Genomic DNA, 20722 nt, shown 5'->3' on the forward strand with positions numbered 1-20722 from the left:
TATCAAAATATCTCACATGCTGCAACTTTAAAAAATGATAATAAAGAATCCCACATGCTTCAGTGAAGATTGATGATCTCATGTGTGGCAACTAAGACCCGGCACAGACAAATAAATAACTAAATATTAAATAAATATTATGTGTGAATTATCAGTACTTTGTTAGAAAGTGAAAGAAACTGTTACTTGCTCAGTCGTGTCTGACTCTGTGACCCCATGGAACTGCACCCCACCTGGCTCTTCTGTCCACAGAATTTCCCAGGCCAGCATACTGGAGTGGGCAGCCATTCCCTTCTCCAGGGGATCTTCCTGACCCAGGGATCAAACCCAGGTCTCCTGTGTTGCAGGCAGAATCTTTACCATCTGAGCTGACTGGTCATCTATTCTAATCCTAGGACCACCCATAATCATTTAGCTGAATGCCAAAAGAAATCTGATAACCACTGTATCTCTACTTCTCGTTATGTGCCCACTTTGTCTTTGGTGGATAAACACTGACATTTGGCCTCCGCTACTCAAACGGATCATCCCATCATGCTTTGCCTACAGAAGAAAGCCAACATAGAACTTTTCAAGGATACAAATATTCCCAGGCACTAATGTATTTTGCAATGCTTTAGTGAAGGAACCCTCCCCAAGTCCTCTCAGAGGATATATTTGGGAGTAGATATGCAAGTCAATATGTGACATATCTGGAGAAGGCAGTGGCAACCCACTCCAGTGTTCTTGCCTGGAGAATCTCAGGGATGGGGGAGCCTGGTGGGCTGCCGTCTATGGGGTCGCACAGAGTCGGACAGGACTGAAGCGACTTAGCAGCAGCAGCATGTGACATATCTACCCCATATCCCTAAGCCTTTTGATTCCTCTTACTGTGGATTCCTTATCCAGGGAAGTTCCTGTACCTTAGCTTAATTAAACGTAGGCCACTATGGAGTCCAAGTTTCAGTGAACTTAACAAATAAATACTGAATAAATAAATAAATACTGAATAAAAACAAATACTGAATGTCACTGTAGGTGCTAATACATTAAATTCTGAATTTCTGATACAGGTACCCATATCAATAAATTCCAGTCAACCCATATTATATTTCGTACTCCTTCCTTTAACTCCCTTATAATATACTCGTATAAACTCCCTGGGCTTCTACCATAAATAATAATGAAACTGTTTTACCATTAAAGCTGTTTCTCGAACTTATGGTTGCCAGGGGGAAGGGATAGTTAGGGAGTTTGGGATGGTCATGTACACACTGCTGTCTTTAAAACAGATAACCAATTGAATAGTATATGGAATTCTACTCAATGTTATGTGCCAGCCAGGATGGGAGGGGAATTTGGGGGAAGATGGATACATGTTTATCTATGGCTGAGTCTCTTCCCTGATCCCCTAAAGTCTCTTCCTGATCCCCTAAAGGAGATCAGTCCTGGGTGTACATTGGAGGGACTAATGTTGAAGCTGAAACTCCAATACTTTGGCCACCTGATGCGGAGAGCTGACTCATTTGAAAAGACCATGATGCTGGGAAACATTGAGGGCAGGAGGAGAAGGGGATGACAGAGGGTGAAATGGTTGGATGGCATCACCGACACAATGGACATGGGTTTGGGTGGACTCCGGGAGTTGGTGATGAACAGGGAGGCCTGGCGTGCTGCGGTTCATGGGGTCACAAAGAGTTGGACACGACTGAGCGACTGAACTGAACTAAACTGAACTTCCCTGTTAACCTGAAACTATCACAACATTGTTAATTGGCTATACCCAATACAAAATTAAAAGTTTAAAGTTTGAAAAAAAAGATTAAAAAATAAACTCCATAGGGTTGTGTAAGAATTAAATGAGATAAAATGTGAAAAAATATTGTAGAAAATTAAATCGTATTTAGTGTCTTCTCAAAAGCAAAAAAATTAATTTCCGCTAGGGAGGTTAAAAAAAGCTGTTTCCACCTGGTCAGACTTTGTATTTGCCCTGCTGGAGCAATTTTAAAATCATATTTTAGCTTTTTTCTCAACAGGGTTGCCACCAGAATACAGGTGTCATGAAAACCACTGCTAAATCTAAGCCACAATGGGAAAGGAGAAGACTCATATCAATATCATTGTGTTGTTTGGACATGTGGATGTGGCAAGTCTACCACTACTGGCCATCTGATCTGCAAATGTAGTGAGATTGAACACAGAACCACTGAACACCACAAGAAACCTCCTTTGAGGAGGCAGCTAAAATGGGAAAGGGCCCCTTCAAGTATGCCTGGCTCTTGGACAAACTGAAAGATGAGCATGAGTGTGGTGTCACCATTGGTATCTCCCTGTAAAGAAATCCAAGACCAGCAAGTACTATATGACCATAATTGATGTCCCAGGACACAGAGACTTTACCAAAAACGCGATTACAGGCATATATCAGGCTGGCTATGCTGTTCTGATTATTGTTACTGGTGTTGGTGAATTTGAAACAGGTGTCTCCAAGAAGGGGTGATCAAAGAGTAAGCTAACTAGCAACTAACGGTTAGCATTAACAGAATGGATTCCACTGAGCCACTCTACAGCCAGAAAATCTATGAAGGGCTTAAGGAAGTCAACACCTACGTTAAGAAAGTTGAATCCAACCCTGACATAGTAGCATTGGTGCCAATTTCTAGATGGAATGGTGGCAACATGCTGCAGCCAAGCTCTAACCTGCCTTGTTTCAAGGGATGGAAAGTCACTCATAAAGACGGCAATGCCAGTGGAACCATGCTGCTTGAAGCTCTGAATTACATCCTGGCCACCAGTTATCCAACTGACAAGCCCTTGCATCCATCCCTCCAGGAAGTTCATTTCAGTTCAGTTGCTCAGTTGTGTCCGATTCTTTGCGACCGCATGGACTACAGCACACCAAGCTTCCCTGTCCATCACCAACTCCCAGAGTTTACTCAAATTCATGTCCAGTGAGTCAGTGATGCTATCCAACCATCTCATCCTCTATTGTCCCCTTCTCCTCCCGCCTTCAATCTTTCCCAGAATCAGGGTCTTTTCAAATGAGTTAGCTTTTCGCATCAGGTGGCCAAAGTAGTGGAGTTTCAGCTTCAGCATCAGTCCTTCCAATGAATATTCAGGACTGATCTCCTTTAGGATGGACTGGTTGGATCTCCTTGCAGTCCAAGGGACTCTCAAGAGTCTTCACCAACACCACAGTTCAAAAGCATCAGTTCTTTGGCACTCAGCTTTCTTTACGGTCCAACTCTCACATCCATACATGACTACTGGAAAAACTATAGCTTTGACTATAGGCACTGTTGTTGGCAAATTAATGTCTCTGCTTTTTAGTATGCTGTCTAGGTTGGTCATAGCTTTTCTTCCAAGGAGCAAGCATCTTTTAATTTAATGGCTGCAGTCACCATCTGCAGTGATTTTGGAGCCCAAAAAGATAAAGTCTCTCTCTGTTTCCACTGTTTCCCCATCTATTTTTCATGGGACCAGATGCCATGATCTTAGTATTCTGAATGTTGACTTTTAAGCCAACTTTTTCACTCTCCCCTTTCACTTTCATCAAGAGGCTCTTTAGTTCTTTTTCACTTTCTGGCATAGGGTGGTATCATCTGCATATCTGAGGTTATTGACATTTCTCCCGGAAATCTTGATTCCAGCTCTGGGTTTCTCATGATATATTCTGCATATAAGTTAAATAAGCAGGGTGACAATATATAGCCTTGACGTACTCCTTTTTCCTCTTTGGAACCAGTCTATTGTTCCATGTCCAGTTCTAACTGTTCTATGCTTCCTGACCTGCATACAGATTTCTCAAGACGCAGGTCAAGTGATCTGGTATTCCCATCTCTTGAACAATTTTCCACAGTTTGTTGTGATCCACAGAATCAAAGGCTTTGGCATTGTCAATAAAGCAGAAATAGATGTTTTTCTGGAACTCTCTTGCTTTTTCGATGATCCAGCAGATGTTGGCAATTTGATTTTTGGTTCCTCTGCCTTTTCTAAATCCAGCTTGAACATCTGGAAGTTCACTGTTCATGTACTGTTGAAGCCTGGCTTGGAGAAATTTGAGCCTCCAGGAAGGATGTCTACAAAATCGGTGATGTTGGTACCGCCTCTGTGGGTCGAGTGGAGACTGGTGTTCTCAAGCCTGGTATGGTGGTCACCTTTGCTCCAGCATTACAACTGAAGTGAAATCTGTTGAAATGCACCATGAGGTTTTGAGTAAAGCCCTCCTTGGGGTCAATATGAGTTTCCCTATCAAGAACTTGCCTCCCTGGAGAAGGAGATGGCAACCCACTCCAGTACTCTTGCCCTGAAAATCCCACGGACGGAGGAGCTTGGTGCAGGCTACTATCCATGGGGTTGCAAAGAGTCGGGCACAACTGAGCGACTTCACTTTCTCACTTTCACAATTTTCTATATGTCATTTTTTAGTAGCAAAACCAGATCTGAACTGACATGAAATTTAAAGTCTTTATCCCACTTAATAGTAGTATGAACATTCATATTTTCCTGCAGATATATTAATATATTTGACTACAGAATGCTGACCCAGGGCTATACTTAGATAATATCACTTTCTAAATTCTAAAAAACTAGAAACACATTTGGCTCCAAAGATGTCAGATAAAGAATTGGGTTTTTGTTCATTTGCAGTGAAGTACTGCTGCTGCTGCTAAGTCGAGTCAGTCATGTCCGACTCTGTGTGACCCCATAAACGGCAGCCCACCAGGCTCCCCCGTCCCTGGGATTCTCCAGGCAAGAACACTGGAGTGGGTTGCCATTTCCTTCTCCAATGCATGAAAGTGAAAAGTGAAAGTGAAGTCGCCCAAGTCGTGCCCGACCCTCAGCGACCCCATGGACTGCAGCCTACCAGGCTCCTCCATCCACAGGATTTTCCAGGCAGGAGTACTGGAGTGGGGTGCCATTGCCTTCTCCAAGTGAAGTACTAGGCAGCCATAAAAAAGAATGAATGAGATTTGTATACATGTGCTGCTACAGGATATTCTGTAAGACACATTATTAAGTAAAAAGAAAAATACAGAACAATGTATTGCATGCTATCATTGTGTTAAAAGGCAGGGGGTGGAGGTTAGGGCAGAGAGGATAGATAGAATATTTCTGGAAGGACAGAAATTGATTACAATTGTTGTCTCTTGGGAGGGCAACTGGGGGGCTAATGTCAAGAGCATCGTTCCCCTCAATGTATTTAGTGGTTGTTTTTTTTTTTTTTTTCACTTATTTATTTTATTTTTGCCCGTTCTGGGTCTTCATTGCTATGCTATGGTTTTCTCTAGTTGTGGCGATCAGGTGCTAGGCCCTAATTGAGGTGCATGGGCTTCTGATTGCTGTGGCTATTCCTGCTGTGAAGCTGGGGCTCTAGGGCACACAGGCATCAGTAGTTGGGGCACATGGGGGCTCAGTTGCCCTGTGGCATGTGGGATGTTCCCAACCAGGGATCAAACCCTGGTCCACTGCATCGACGGGCAGATTCCTAACCACCAGACCACCAGGAGAGTCCCTGCCGCTTAGTATTGATTAGGCAGGTTGATCAGACTCTCTCTGGCCTCTGAGGTGGGAGAAGAAATAACTGGAAGAGAGGAGTATGAAGACAACACCAGGTCCAGGGCCCAGAGGGGAGTGAAGGCGTGTTCATGGTGGCACACAGAGAAGCTGTCCAGAGAGCATGGTCCCTGGAGGCACCCTGAATCCTCACCTCCCTGCTTTGCTGGGTCCCCCTGAGATCCCAGTCTCCTCCTCTGCTTGGCGAACATGAAAGACATCTCTAGTCCTTGTACCACAAGGCTCTGTTAACACCAGGAAGTGCTTGTGTGTGCACATGTGTGTGCAAAGGGAAGGCTTAAGATTTTGTAGGCGCTTGAGTCAAATGACTTCTGCAGTCCTTTACAAAGTGAGCTCAGCAGAGGAGTGTGCTGTCAGGGGCATTTTGCAGAATCTCCCGTCAGCTGCATGAGGAGGCAGTTCATTATCACAAAGGCTCTCAGAGTGGTTTACAGTGCGGGCCCAGAGCTGCCTGCCTGGGGCGCACAGCCAGGAACCCGGAAGCCTGGACAGCCTACAGTCCGCCTGGAGCAAGGAAGACCCCTTCAGCCCTGAGTGCAATTGTGCTGTCCTCTCCATCCAAGGCCATGGCTGTCTCTGTTAAATTCTAGACACGCTAAGGAATGATCACAATTATGTAGCAACTAACATTTACGGAATGTTTACTATGCACAGTGCTAGACACTTTATCACTGCCTTGATTCTGTATACCAAGTCTCCAAGGTGGGAATTATCAAATGAGGTGAGAAGGGTCAAGAGACTAGGCTAAAGGTCACATGACAAGCATTTGAGCAGAAGCACATTGCGGGCTCCGTTCACAGTGTGGCCTGGGGCCTCCCTGGCTCTGTGTAAGAGCAGGGCATGTCCTGAACACTGTGCTCTTGAGCCCCACAGTGTTTCTGTTGCCATCAGTGTGGGCCCTGGTTAGTAAGGGGTTGATGAATAAATATTTCTTCCTCCTCAAAAAAAAAAAAAAGAACTTGCCTGTCAAAGATGTTTGTTGTGGGCATGTGACTGGTGACAGCGAAAAGGACCCATGGATGGAAGCATCTGGCTTCACAGCTCAAGTGATTATCTCAGACCAGCCAGGCCAAATCAGTGCTGGATATGCCCCTGTGCTGGACTGTCAGTCACATTCTTGCAGGTTTACTGAGCTGAAAGAGGTAATTGATCATCATTCTGAGAAAAATCTGGCAAGTGGCCCCAAATTCTGGAAATCTGGTGATGCTGCTGTCACTGATATAGTTCCTTACAAAAACCCATGTGTATTGAGAGCTTCTCTGACTATCCTCTTCTGGGTCATGTTGCTGTTCGTGACATGAGACAGACAGTTGCTGTGGCTGTCACCAGAGTAGCAGACAAGAAGGCAGCTGGAGCTGGAAAGGTTACCAAGTCTTCCCAGAAAGTTCAGAATATTACCCCCAATACCTGCCACCCTCATCTTAATTAATGGTGGAAGAATAGTCTCAGAACTCTTTATCTCAATTGGCCATTTAATAGCAAAAGACTGGTTAATGATAGCAATGCAAAGTATAGCCATCTCTGCTCTGTTTTGGTTTTCAGTTGGGTGAAATATCTTTTCTCATCCCTTCACTTTGAGCCCATGTCTGTCCTTAAAGCTGGGTTTCCCAGGTGCTTCAGTGGTAAGGAATCTGCCTGGTGATGCAGGAGATGCAGGAAAGGCGAGTTTGATCCCTGGGTTGGGAATATCCCCTGGAGTAGGAAATGGCCACCTCCTGAAGTATTCTTGCCTAGGAAAATTCCATGAATAGAGGAGACCGGTGGGCTGCAGTCCATGAGGTTGCAAAGAGTCAGACATGACCGAGCACGCACACACATCCTTAAAGGTGATATGAGTCTCTTGTAGGCAGCATATGTGTGGGTCTTGGATTTTTTTCATCTATCCAGCCACTCTATGCATTTTGATGGAGAATTTAATCCATTTTATTGATAGATGAAGACTTAGTCATCTTATTAATTGACATCTAATTAAATGTCATCTTGGGACTCCCTGGTGAGTGGCTGAGACTCTGCACTCCTAAAGCAGGCGGCCCCAGTTTGATCCCTAGTCAGGGAACTAGATCCCACATGCTGAAACTAAGAGTTCGCATGTAGCAACAAAGATGGAAGGTGCCAGGTTCCACAACTAAGACCTAGGACAGCTTAAATATATATATATTCTCTCTTCCCCTGCTGTTTTTGATGGCAGGGTCAACTCTTTTAAAACATCAATTTCATCACATTTTGTCCTATGCTTAAAAAACACAAAATCCAAATTCCTTGATTTATTGTGAATAACTCTTTACAGTTGAAAAATTATGTTTTTTTGCCTCATCTTCTGCCCCTTTCTAGACTATAACTATGCTCTGCTGTGAAAGCTTCAAATACTTATTGAACTTTCATTCGCTAGCATGTAATGTTCCTTCTGCCTCAGATACTCTTTCCCCACTCCTTAACATAGACAAAATGTTTTATTAGTCACTTACAATCCAGCTTGGAAATCTGTTTTTCTGTGAAAGCTTCTCTGGGTAAATTAATCGCCTCTGTGTTCCTTAACATTTTGTATATGCCTCTGCTTTTGTCCTTACAGATGGTATTGCATCAGTTTATCCCGTTTTCTCTCAGTAAACTAGGAATCCTTCAAAAGCAGATCTTACCCATCTTTTTAAAAAAATATTTATGTATTTATTTGGCTAGGCCTGGTCTTAGTTGTGACATGTGGAATCTTTAGTTGTGGCATCTGGAATCTAGTTCCCTGATCAGGGGTCGATCCAGGTTCCCTGCATTGGGAGCACCAGAGTCTTAGCCACTGGACCACCAGGTAAGTCCTTTATCCATCTTTTTAAGCCCAATGTCTGTCTGCATATAGAAGGTTCCCAGTAAAAGTTTACTGAGTTGAATTTATCTGGGTGCATCTAAGCAAAACCAATTTGAAAAGAAATGGGAAGAAGTTTTCTAGCAGGAGATAGACACTGTAAACAAAGCAGCCTGTGAGAATGCACTACTGGGACCTAGCAAAGCAATCGATTTTATCTTATTCATTATTTATGAATTGCTTCAAAAAGACTTTGAGGCAGCTATTTTTAAGTGTTTGACACTGTTGTCTCCAAAGGCAGTACAATGGGTTTATTTGAGCAGAACATATGTTGCTAAAAAGAAAGTGAATACTCTAGCACATTATACACGTGTGCTAAGTCACTTCAGTCGTGTCTGACTCTTTGCAACCCTATAGATTGTAGCCCCCTGGCTCCTCTTTCCATGGGACTCTCCAGGCAATAATACTGGAGTGGGTTGCCATGCCCTCCTCCAGAGGATCTTCCAACCCAGGGATTGAACCTGCATCTCTTATGTCTCCTGCATTGGCAGATGAGTTCTTTACCACTAGCAACCCACTCCAGTGCTCTTGCCTGGAGAATCCCAGGGATGGGGGAGCCTGGTGGGCTGCCATCTATGGGGTCACACAGAGTCGAACACGACTGAAGTGACTTAGCAGCAGCAGCAGCACCACCTGAGTAGCCCCTGAAAGTGAAAATGAAGCCGCTCAGTTGTGTCCGACTCTTTTCCACCCCAAGGACTATAGTCTGTCAGGCTTCTCTGTCCATGGGATTTTCTAGGCAATAGTATTGGAGTGGGTTGCCATTTCCTTCTCCAGGGGATCTTCCCGACCCAGGGATCGAACCCAGGTCTCCCTCATTGTAGACAGACGCTTTACTGTCTGAGTAGCTCCTAGCACCAGAGAAGGCGATGGCACCCCACTCCAGTACTCTTGCCTGGAAAATCCCATAGCCACACTGCTGCTAAGTCGCTTCAGTCGTGTCCGACTCTTAGCGACCCCATGGACTGCAGCCTACCAGTCTCCTCTGTCCATGGGATTTTCCAGGCAAGAGTACTGGAGTGGGGTGCCATTGCCTTCTCCAGCAGCAGCCCCTAGTACATTATAAAGAAATCATTTCACATTAAAAAGTCCGTGGATGGTAACTTTCCTAGAGGCAGAAGCCATGTGTATACAATTTACTTTTTATGTAGCACCTAGCTACACGAACTCTTAAATGATTTTTGGCACAACAGTGATTTTGATCATCTGTGACTGAATCTAGTCATTTGCAATGAAGAAGGGGAGGTGGAAATTATCCATTTTTATTGCTTAGTATGAATAAATAAGCCAGATAAATCATATTCCTCTCAGAACTCCCCCCTCCAAAAATACTTTTTAGCAACGTTATTATTCTAATGTCTGTCTTTTTCACACAAATTAGGTAGCCAAAAGAGTTTCACTTCATTTCACTTTGTAATTTCAAAAATTAATGAGGATGATGATAATGTTTTAAAAATTCAATTGCATTATTGTTGCTGGTTTGTTTGTTTGTTTTCACGCTAGTGGTGATGACTACTGTGGTAGTCTCCTGTTTCCCTTAACACTGGCCTAGTACTAATCTAGCTTTGGTCAGTAACAACAGTAATAACAGTAACACAGTTTGAGAAGTTTACCGGTTGAGAACTTATAACCATTCAATAGAATGGTGGGATGAGGTGGGGGTGGGGGCAGATTTTGATCTTTCAGAGCATTTTTGGTTGGTTGTTAATGTTTTCTTTCCCTCTTTTTGAAATTAATACTAGTCTGGTAATACTTTTTCTTACCACTTGCTGATACCTTTTTGTGGTCCAGATGAGTGAGTCAGCATCTCAAGAGGAACCTAAACCTGCTCAGGTATCTGGTCTGCATAGTTTCTAACCATTTAACCATGAGAGGATTTGAGATTCAATTTGAGAAATTGAGATGCAATGTCGTATACTGTCATTGAATTATTTCTCTTTTTAATTGACGTGTTCTCCATTAAGTTTTGACAAAAATGGGGTCAACTAAGAGTTGAGTCAGAGTGGCCTGCTTCCAGTTGCTTGGTATTCTTGGTATATAACAGGTCTGTTACCATTTGAATTTTTTAATACAGCTACTCTATGTGATTTTATTTGGTATGATGTTTACTCATGTGAATTTTTTACATAAAAAAGCTTGCTATGCTAAGCTAGGTCGCTTCAGTCATGGCCGACTCTGTATGACCCTATAGACAGCAGCCCACGAGGCTTCCCCATCCCTGGGATTCTCCAAGCAAGAACACTGGAGTGGGTTGCCATTTCCTTCTCCAATGCAGGAAAGTGAAAGTGAAGATGCTCAGTCGTCTCCGACTCTTTGCGACCCCATGGACTGCAGCCTACCAGGCTCATCCATCCATGGGATTTTCCAGGCAAGAGTACTGGAGTGGGTTGCCATTGCCTTCTCTGAAAGCTTGCTATGCTAGAGTATAAAACATTAGTTTTATTTCCAGCCCCTATTGAATACCATTTACTAAAATTATGTCCATTTCAGGAAAATGGAAAAGAAGACAAAGAAAGGAACCAGGAAGGAAGTGAAGCAGAAGAGCTTATTCAGGTAGAGTTTTCATGAATAATCAGATGTTAATGCTGGAGAGTAACTGGAGAAATTAATTTTCCTAGGTGAAAAAAAAAGATGTGGATACAGTGGAGGTGAGAAATAGATTTAAGGGACTAGATCTGATAGATAGAGTGCCTAATGAACTATGGATGGAGGTTCGTGACATTGTACAGGAGACAGGAATCAAGACCATCCCCATGAAAAAGAAATGCAAAAAAGCAAAATGGCTGTCTGGGGAGGCCTTACAAATAGCCGTGAAAAGAAAAGAAGCAAAAAGCAAAGGAGAAAAGGAAAGATATAAGCATCTGAATGCAGAATTCCAAAGAATGGCAAGAAGAGATAAGAAAGCCTTCTTCAGCGATCAATGCAAAGAAATAGAGGAAAACAGCAAAATGGGAAAGACTAGAGATCTCTTAAAGAAAATTAGAGATACCAAGGAAACATTTCATGTAAAGATGGGCTCGATAAAGGGCAGAAATGGTATGGACCTAACCGAAGCAGAAGATATTAAGAAGAGGTGGCAAGAATACACAGAAGAACTGTACAAAAAAGATCTTCATGACCAAGATAATCACAATGGTGTGATCACTCACCTAGAGCCCAACATCCTGGAATGTGAAGTCAAGTGGGCCTTAGAAACCATCACTACGAACAAAGCTAGAGGAGGTGATGGAATTCCAGTTGAGCTATTCCAAATCCTGAAAGATGATGCTGTGAAAGTGCTGCACTCAATATGCCAGCAAATTTGGAAAACTCAGCAGTGGCCACAGGACTGGAAAAAGTCAGTTTTCATTCCAATCCCAAAGAAAGGTAATGCCAAAGAATGCTCAAACTACCGCACAATTGCACTCATCTCACATGCTAGTAAAGTAATGCTCAAAATTCTCCAAGCCAGGCTTCAGCAGTATGTGACCCATGAACTTCCAGATGTTCAAGCTGGTTTTAGAAAAGGCAGAGGAACCAGAGATCAAATTGCCAACATCTGCTGGATCATCGAAAAAGCAAGAGAGTTCCAGAAAAACATCTATTTCTGCTTTATTGACTATGCCAAAGCCTTTGACTGTGTGGATCACAATAAATGTGGAAAATTCTTCAAGGGATAGAAATACCAGACCACCTGACCTGCCTCTTGAAAAATCTGTATGCAGGTCAGGAAGCAACACTTAGAACTGGACATGGAACAACAGACTGGTTCCAAATAGGAAAAGGAGTACGTCAAGGCTGTATATTGTCACCCTGCTTATTTACCTTATATACAGAGTACATCATGAGAAACCCAGGGCTGGAAGAAGCACAAGCTGGAATCAAGATTGACAGGGGAAATATCAATAACCTCAGATATGCAGATGACACCACCCTTATGTCAGAAAGTGAAGAACTAAAGAGCCTCTTGATGAAAGTGAAAGAAGAAAGTGAAAAAGTTGGCTTAAAGCTCAACATTCAGAACATTAGGATCATGGCATCCGGTCCCATAACTTCATGGCAAATAGATGGGGAAACAGTGGAAACAGAAAGAGACTTTAGCTTTTTGGACTTCAAAATCACTGCAGATGGTGACTGCAGCCATGAAATTAAAAGATGCTTGCTCCTTGAAAGAAAAGCTACGACCAACCTAGACAGCATACTAAAAGCAGAGGCATTACTTTGCCAACAAAGGTCCGTCTAGTCAAGGCTATGGTTTTTCCAGTAGTCATGTATGGATGTGAGAGTTGGACTATACAAAACTAATACAATTATGTAAAGTTTAAAAATAAAATAAAATTAAAAAAAAAAAAGAAAGCTGAGCGCCAAAGAATTGATGCTTTTGAACTGTGATGTTGGAGAAGACTCTTGAGAATCTCTTAGACTGCAAGGAGATCCAACCAGTCCCTCCTAAAAGAGATCAGTCGTGAGTGTTCATTGGAAGGATTGATGTTGAAGCTGAAACTCCAATACTTTGGCCACCTGATGTTAAGAGCTGACTCATTTGAAAAGACCCTGATGCGGGGAAAGATTGAAGGCGGGAGGAAAAGGGGATGACAGAGGATGAGATGGTTGGATGCTATCACCGACTCAATGAAAATGAGTTTGGGTAAACTCTGGGAGTTGGTGATGGACAGGAAGGCCTGGCGTGCTGCAGTCCATGGGGTTGCAAAGAGTTGGACATGACTGAGTGACTGAACTGAACTGATTATAACTTTATAGATAAAGTTCGCTTTCTAGAATTAGCACTGTTATCCTGTGTATGAGAATCACCAGTTATTAGGGGAACTTCAGTATCATTCTGAAAATGTAATTTCCAAGTTAATCATTTAAGTAACTTTGTGTTTAAATAAATAGAAGGCTTCTATGAGGAAAAATATTTTAGAGAAAAGGGGAGGCAAGTGAAAATAGTTATATGGATTCACCATGAAGTTGACCAATGTGAGTCTTAAAATATTCTATTACCACCCTTTTAAAAGTATATCAGGGAGTTCCCTGGTGGTCCAGTGGTTAAGAATCTGCATTGCAGTGCAGGGTTTGATCTCTGTTTGGAAATCTAAGATCCTATGTGCCTTGGAGCAACCAAGCCCAAGCGCCATAACTAGAGCACCCACGTGCTGCAAGTACCGAGCCCATGTGCCACAACTGCAGAGTCCATGTGCCCATAAAGAAAGATTGCACATGACACAGTAAAGATTCCACACGCTTTGACTAAGACCAGCGTAAATAAATATTCTAAATTAACTTCTAAAAAAGTGTATCAGCATGAGTACAAAAAGCTATTTTACCACCATTTATTCATAAAGCTAAAGTTTACTTTCCTTAATGAAGATGAAAATGTTTTTCTCTCCACCACAAACTTAGAAAGTGATTCTAATAGTCAAAGAAAACAGCTGCATTTTCAAAGGTTCAGAGGTTCGATTTCACTCCGTTGTGGTCTCAAATTATGTTTTTAGAAACATAATTTTTAATTAATCTTTGTATAAGTCAAGGATTAATGTACATCTGGAATAATAATCTTAGCCTGTTTCTTTGTTAGCCATAGGAAGATATGATGACATGGTGAACCAACGAATGAAGCCAATAGACTGTGATTACTGCTTTGCTTCTAATACAAGGCTTTAATGCTTTAATACAGCATTAAATCCTAGGAAAATCAAGGAGGAATGTTTGGTAATTTTTACAAGGAATTTATCTGCATTCTTTCATTGGGAGAGCTGATGCAACTTTGATGAAAAGCAATTTATTTTTTAACTGGTGTTTCTTTTCTCCTTTCAGTCTTCACAGAGTATATCAGACAGTTCGGCATTAGGGACCCACAGCAATGTGATAGGAGCAGCAGCAAACAAAAAATCCCAAGGTAGAGAACTAGCTTTTCTCCTACACACTAGAATGTAAAACTATTGTGAAGTTTTCATTGGGGATGGATTCTTCAAGATTTTGCCTTTCAAAAATATAATACCAGGAATGAATATATACACACATACTTTTGTTATTGTTCAGTTGCTCAGCTGTGTCCGACTCTTTGCAACCCCATGGACTGCAGCACGCCAGGGTTCTCTGACCTTTACCATCTACCAAAGCTGGCTCAAACTCATATCCATTGAGTCAGTGATGTTGTCCAACCATCTCATCTTCTGTTGTCCCCTTCTCCTCCTGCCTTCAATCTTTCCCAGCATCAGGGTCTTTTCTAATGAGTCAGCTCTTCGCATCAGGTGGCCAAAAGTACTCGAGCTTCAGTTTCAGAGTCAGTCCTTCTAATGAATATTCAGGGTTGATTTCCTTTAGGATTGACTGGTTTGATCTCCTTGCAGTCTGATGGACTCTTAAGAGTCTTCTCCAACCCACAATTCAAAAGCATCAATTCTTCAGCACTTTGCCTTCTTTATGGTCCAACTCTCACATCCATACATGACTACTGGAAAAATCGTAGCTTTGACTATATGGACCTTTGTCAGCAAAGTAATGTCTCTGCTTTTTAATATGCTGTCTAGATTTGTCATAGCTTTTCTTCCAAGGAGCAAGTGTCTTTTATATACATACATATATGTGTGTGTGTGTGTGTGTGTGTATATGTGTATATATATATATATATACACACACATATATATACATTTTTTTTTTTACTATGGCGTGTGACGTGTGGAATCTTAGTTCCCTGACCAAGGATAAAACCCAAGCCCTCTGCAGTGGAAACACTGAGTCTTAACCACTGGACCACCAGGGAAGTTCACCCAGGGGTATTTTAAATGCAATTTGGGAAATAGTCAATGTGGGAGACCTGGGTTCGATCCCTGGGTTGGGAAGATACCTTGGCAAAGGGAACAGCTACCCACTCAAGTATTCTGTCCTGGAGACTGTATGTCCATGGGGTTGCAAAGAGTCAGACACGACTGAGTGACTTTCACTTTGAAATATATTCCCTTCAGACCTACTGTACAGCACATGGAACTTCCAGCGCATGGAACTCTACTCAATGTTATGTGGCAGCCTGGATGGGAAGGCAGTTTGGGGAAGAATGGATACATGTATATGTTTGGCTGAGTCTCATTACTGCCCACCTGAAACTATCACAAGGTTGTTAATTGGCTATACCCCAATACAAAATAAAAAGTTTAAAGAAAAAAATATATTCCCTTTACTTTCTATTGACACTTTTGAAGCAACTTTACTAATCTTGTACTTAAAGAGAAAATTTACCTAAGAGTGGACTGACACAGCAGACAACCCATAAATACAGAAATCTAGTGATTCGACCTGCCTGTTGTTTTTCTGTTTCTTCTTTTTACCTCTGTACTTGACAACACATTTGTTCTGTTTGAGTTTTAGCCCAATCCTTAATCCAAATTCTACATGATTATGCAGGTTGAAAATTTATATGATCAAAAGGCAACAACTAAATAGGCAAGATAGTCATCCCTTTTACTACTGTTCTTCTAATTTTAGATACTTAGTGAAATCCTATACTACATAAATTTTTCACAATATTTAAAATTTAACAATTTATATTTTAGTTAATTGAAATTCTTTCGAACTTAGTTTCCAACTATCAAGTGTTTAGTATGTGCTAGACTGAACTATAATAATAATTATTAAAGCATTTTCTAAACTATAATTTGCTATATAGATGCTAGCTATAACTTATAGATGCTTACCCTTCTCAAAGTATTTTTCTGTGTTTTAAACCAACTAAAAGAATTATTTACTATTTCTTATTAGTTCATATTATAATACATATGCATGAAGAATCAAACTATTCAGCATTTATTTTGCCTTTATTGTAAACTTTCACAGTTCACTAACTTTAAAAAAGTTTCTTGGCAAGTCCTTCCCTCCCTGCCCCCCACCACCAGTTTCCTGATTTTGCTTCCTCCTCACTCCCTCCTTCCACCACCACTACCCCATAAATCCCTTTGCTTTTACCATACTCACATGGACCAGCTTTATAAATAAACTCTTTCATTTTAAACTTGCTAAACAGAATTGTGATCTTGGTAATTTCCTATAAATTTAATTAGATGTTCACTTTAATCAGTTTATGGCCAAATCTGTACATGCAAGTCACATGTGTATTCCATTCTTTAATTTATTGCCTCTCTAGAAAACATGTCAAGAGTTTATGGTCTTTCCTATTCTCATACTTTGAATTTGTTACTGCTTTATAATGTATGATAGAGGGAAATGTATTATTTGAGTAAGTCTGTTCATCCCAGTATATGATATACATTGAAAATATTGCAGTTGCTTGTTGCAATATCAAATGCAATACAATGTATTTATTTATTCAGTCATCAGTCACTATTAATTTTAATATTCTAAATCTCCCTTTGTAAATATGTATGTGTATGTGTGTGTGTAATAAGTGGGAAGAGGAACTGTTATTCCAATTTCAACACATCAAAATAAGTGTCTTTATCTTTGTTATATGCTGTGCTGTGCTGTGCTTAGTTGTCTGATTCTTCGTGACCCTGTGGACTGTAGCCCTCCACGCTCCTCTGTCCATGGGATTCTCCGGTCAAGAATACTGGAGTGGGTTGCCATGCCCTCCTCCAGGGGATCTTCCCAACCCAGGGATCAAACCTGTGTCTCCTGCGGCTCTGCACTGCAGGCATATTCTTTACCACTGAGCCACCAGGGAAGCCCATCCTTGTTATATACTTATCAAAATTAAAATGATGTTATTTTTCCAGGAAGCTCCTAGAATACACTCAAATACTTATCTTTGCATAGAAAATATTGTGTCTAAATATATCATGTGAGTTCCTCGTTTCTTTCCCTGGTTATTACATTTTTCAGGCTATGAGCTGAACTTGTGTTTTGAGAAATTTTATTTCTTTTTTTATTGATTTGCTCAGCTTTATTCTTATTACACAGCCCTAAGTTTTAAAAAATTCTGCAGGAAAATACCTTTTCCTATAGCTATTGAATTTTAATGTCAATAGTTTTAATAGTGCTTCTTTTCCTCCTCTCACAGTAGTTTTTCTATATTATGTCAAATGTTAAGAAATCCTGACAGATCAAGCCAGCTGAGCTTCAGACAGGACCTGTGTTTTAAGAGAACACGGCACATATGTTGAGTAGCCCTGCTGGGTCAATTTTCACCAATTCAATCAGCGGCCAGTCCCTCTAAGGTTGTATGCCTTCTGTGAAGAAAGAGTCTGCTAGAGCTTATTATAATGTGAATTATAATTCATTCCTATTTGCGTTCTTAAATAGAGTTGTGCTGAGGCCATGCCCAGCAGTGGGCCAGGTACTGAGTGCAGAAAATGATGAAAGTCATTTATAAAAATCATTGGACCTTTCAGAATATGAATAAGAAATTTTTTTGTGTTTCTACTTCTTTAATTGAAAGCATTTGTGCCTGTAGTGCCTGAATAGGACTTTGTATGTTATAAGGTGGGTTAATACAGAGTGAAGATGTGCATGTTGGGTAAGTATTTGAAAAGCTCTTAATTCCATAGAAGCTTAGAAAGTCCTGAAAAAGAATTTCAGTGCTTAGCATAGTGCCTGGCACTATGACATCAATAATTACTTATTGAGTGAATATGTAAACGAATCAATCTATCTGTAAAAGATTTAGGACTATATAAGCATAGGCTCGAAGAAGGCAATGGCACCCCACTCCAGTACTCTTGCCTGGAAAATCCCATGGATGGAGGAGCCTGGTAGGCTGCACTCCATGGGGTCGCTAAGGGTCGGACACGACTGAGCGTCTTCACTTTCACTTTTCACTTTCATGCATTGGAGAAGGAAATGGCAACCCACTCCAGTGTTCTTGCCTGGAGAATCCCAGGGACGGGGGAGCCTGGTGGGCTGCTGTCTATGGGGTTGCACAGAGTCGGACACGACTGAAGTGATTTAGCAGCAAGCATAGGCTAAAAAAACCAGTATTTGCTTGAAATTGTATTCAGTTAAACTCCTTAATTAATTTTCCATTGGGGCAGTGCCGTAATTTATGAATTCAGAGATCACCCAATCAAAGGACTGCTACTGATAGGCTTATTCAGAATCCTGATTTACTGACCCTGCTATTGGTGTGTCTCCTTTTGTTTTCTTGGTATTATTGCTCTAAGAGAGAAGTGTTTGACCAGAGTTGTAACCAAACACACATCTACTTCCATTCTGTGTGTTGGTAGGGAGAGAGCAAGCACTAGGATTATTGCTTGCTGCTAAGTCACTTCAGTCGTGTCCGACTCTGTCACACCATAGGGAGCAGCCCACTAGGCTACTCTGTCCCTGGGATTCTCCAGGCAAGAATATTGGAGTGGGTTGCCATTTCCTTCTCCAATGCATGAAAGAGAAAAGTGAAAGTAAAGTCGCTCAGTCGAGCCCGACTCTTAGGGACCCCATGGACTGCAGCCTACCAGGCTCCTCTGTCCGTGGGATTTTCCAGGCAAGAGTACTGGAGTGGGTTGCCATTGCCTTCTCCGGAGGATTACTGCTTAGCAAGCTGTAATACCAAGCACACTAGAGGAGCACTAGCAGTCTGCAGCAAAGATAAGAGAATGCCCTTGTTCATTTGTAAGTTTACTAATGAGCCAGATATTAAGATGGCTAGATATTAAGTTGCTATACATCTGGAGGAGGGATATCTGCCTTGGGTTATGCTGGAGAGGTTAAAAGGAAAGAGAGACTGCATTTTTAAAATTTAAGTTATGTAAGATAGATTTCTACTGCTCAAATTGAAATTTTAATAATACATCCTTCTTTAAACTCTTCTCCTTGTAGTTTCTGTGATTCTAATGTATCCTGGTTTCCTCCCAACTCCCTAGTCACTCTCAGACTCCTGTGTAAATGTACTTTATCTGCCTATTCTTCTAAAATGTTGCACAAAATTCCTTTTATGGTCCTCTTCTCACTCTAGACAGAGTGAGCTCATCCAATAATAATAATAGTAATAATGACTATAAATGCTTCAGGATATATGTGTTATATATATAATTTCATATATGTATATGTATAATTTTCTCATCATGATTATCCTACAAAGTATAATTATATTCCCATCTTGTAGAAATAGAGTCTAAGTTTATAAGCTTATTCTATAAGGAACTACTATATGTTAGAGCTGAAATTTGAACCCTGATACCTCTTATTCCAATGCCTATAATATTTTTTAACACAGTGTTTATTCATTCACCAAATACTTGAGTACTTACTATGTTTCTGACACTGTTCTAACCACTGCTAACTAAGAATTCAGTAGTAACCAACACGGACAACATATCTTCATTAATGAGTCTTAATTTTGAAAGGTGGGTTAAAAAAAGATTATTCTTCCTAAAAGATCTATGGGTTTAGCCAGTGTCATAAGGCAAATAAGGAATATAAAAATTATAAAAGTTATCAAGGAAAAAATAGAAATTTCTTTTTAGCAGATGAACAAAGCAATCAATATAAGTTTATCAAGGTTTCTGGATACAAAGTCAATATACAAAAACAATTATATTTCTATTATATATTAGCAACAAACAATGAAAATTTTAAGATCCAATTTTAATGTCTTACAACCCCCTAAATATCTCAAAGTAAGTCTAACCAAAAATGAACAAAACCTCTACACTGAAACTATAAAGCATAATTAAAAGAAATTAAAGATGACCTAAATAAATGAAAACATATACCTTACTCATGAATTAGAAGGGTTAATGTTGTTAAGATAGTAGTGCTTTTTCAACTGACCTCTAGCTTCACTGTAATTCTAATAAAAACTTATGCAGGGTTCTGTATGTGTGTCTGTGTGTTTATAAAATGACAATTTGATTCTAAAATTTATGTAGAGGTGCAAAAGACCCAGAAAAGCCAAGGAAATCTTGAACAACACAGCTAGAGGATTTATATTTCTAAATATCAAGATTTATAGTTAAGTAACAAAAATTAGGACAGTATGACATTGGCATAAAAATAGATAAGCCAATGGAACAGAGTCCAGTTGAAAATCCTGTATTGAAAACAAGAATGATGCCAAAATGGAAAATATGTATTTTTGAGTTCTACCTCACCCCACACATGAAAACAAATTCTGCATGTATTATAGATGTAAATGTGAATGATAAAACAGTAAATAATTTTAGAAGAACACAGGAGAATATTATCACAATTTGGGGGTAGACAAAGATTTCTTAAAACACAAAAGATGCTGACTATAAAATAAATGAAGAATGAACACATTAAAATTAAGAATTTTATTTTTGTTCATTAGAAAACACCATTAAGAGAGTGAAAAGCCAAGCAAAATATGAGAAAAGATACTTACAATACCTGTGTTCATCAAAGGTTTTTAACTATATAGAG

At 40.6% G+C, this 20722-nt stretch overlaps 1 protein-coding gene across 5 annotated transcripts in view; it reads left to right on the forward strand.

Moving 5' to 3' along the window:
• Window positions 1-20722, forward strand: part of EFCAB5 (EF-hand calcium binding domain 5) — a 104413-nt gene that overhangs the window by 9161 nt on the left and 74530 nt on the right. For 3 of the 5 annotated variants that reach the window (XM_061389496.1, XM_061389497.1, XM_061389498.1), the window contains exons 1-3: window positions 10052-10243; window positions 10901-10963; window positions 14207-14288. In XM_061389496.1, the coding sequence (XP_061245480.1) occupies window positions 10202-10243; window positions 10901-10963; window positions 14207-14288 (187 nt within the window). In that variant the 5' untranslated portion in view covers window positions 10052-10201. Of the gene's footprint in view, window positions 1-10048; window positions 10244-10900; window positions 10964-14206; window positions 14289-20722 lie in introns of those variants that run through there. The other 2 variants (XM_061389500.1, XM_061389499.1) reach the window with 2 other exon arrangements.

The sequence above is a fragment of the Bos javanicus genome, chromosome 19, assembly GCF_032452875.1.
Source record: "Bos javanicus breed banteng chromosome 19, ARS-OSU_banteng_1.0, whole genome shotgun sequence".
In the NCBI taxonomy this organism is placed as follows: Eukaryota; Metazoa; Chordata; class Mammalia; order Artiodactyla; family Bovidae; genus Bos; species Bos javanicus.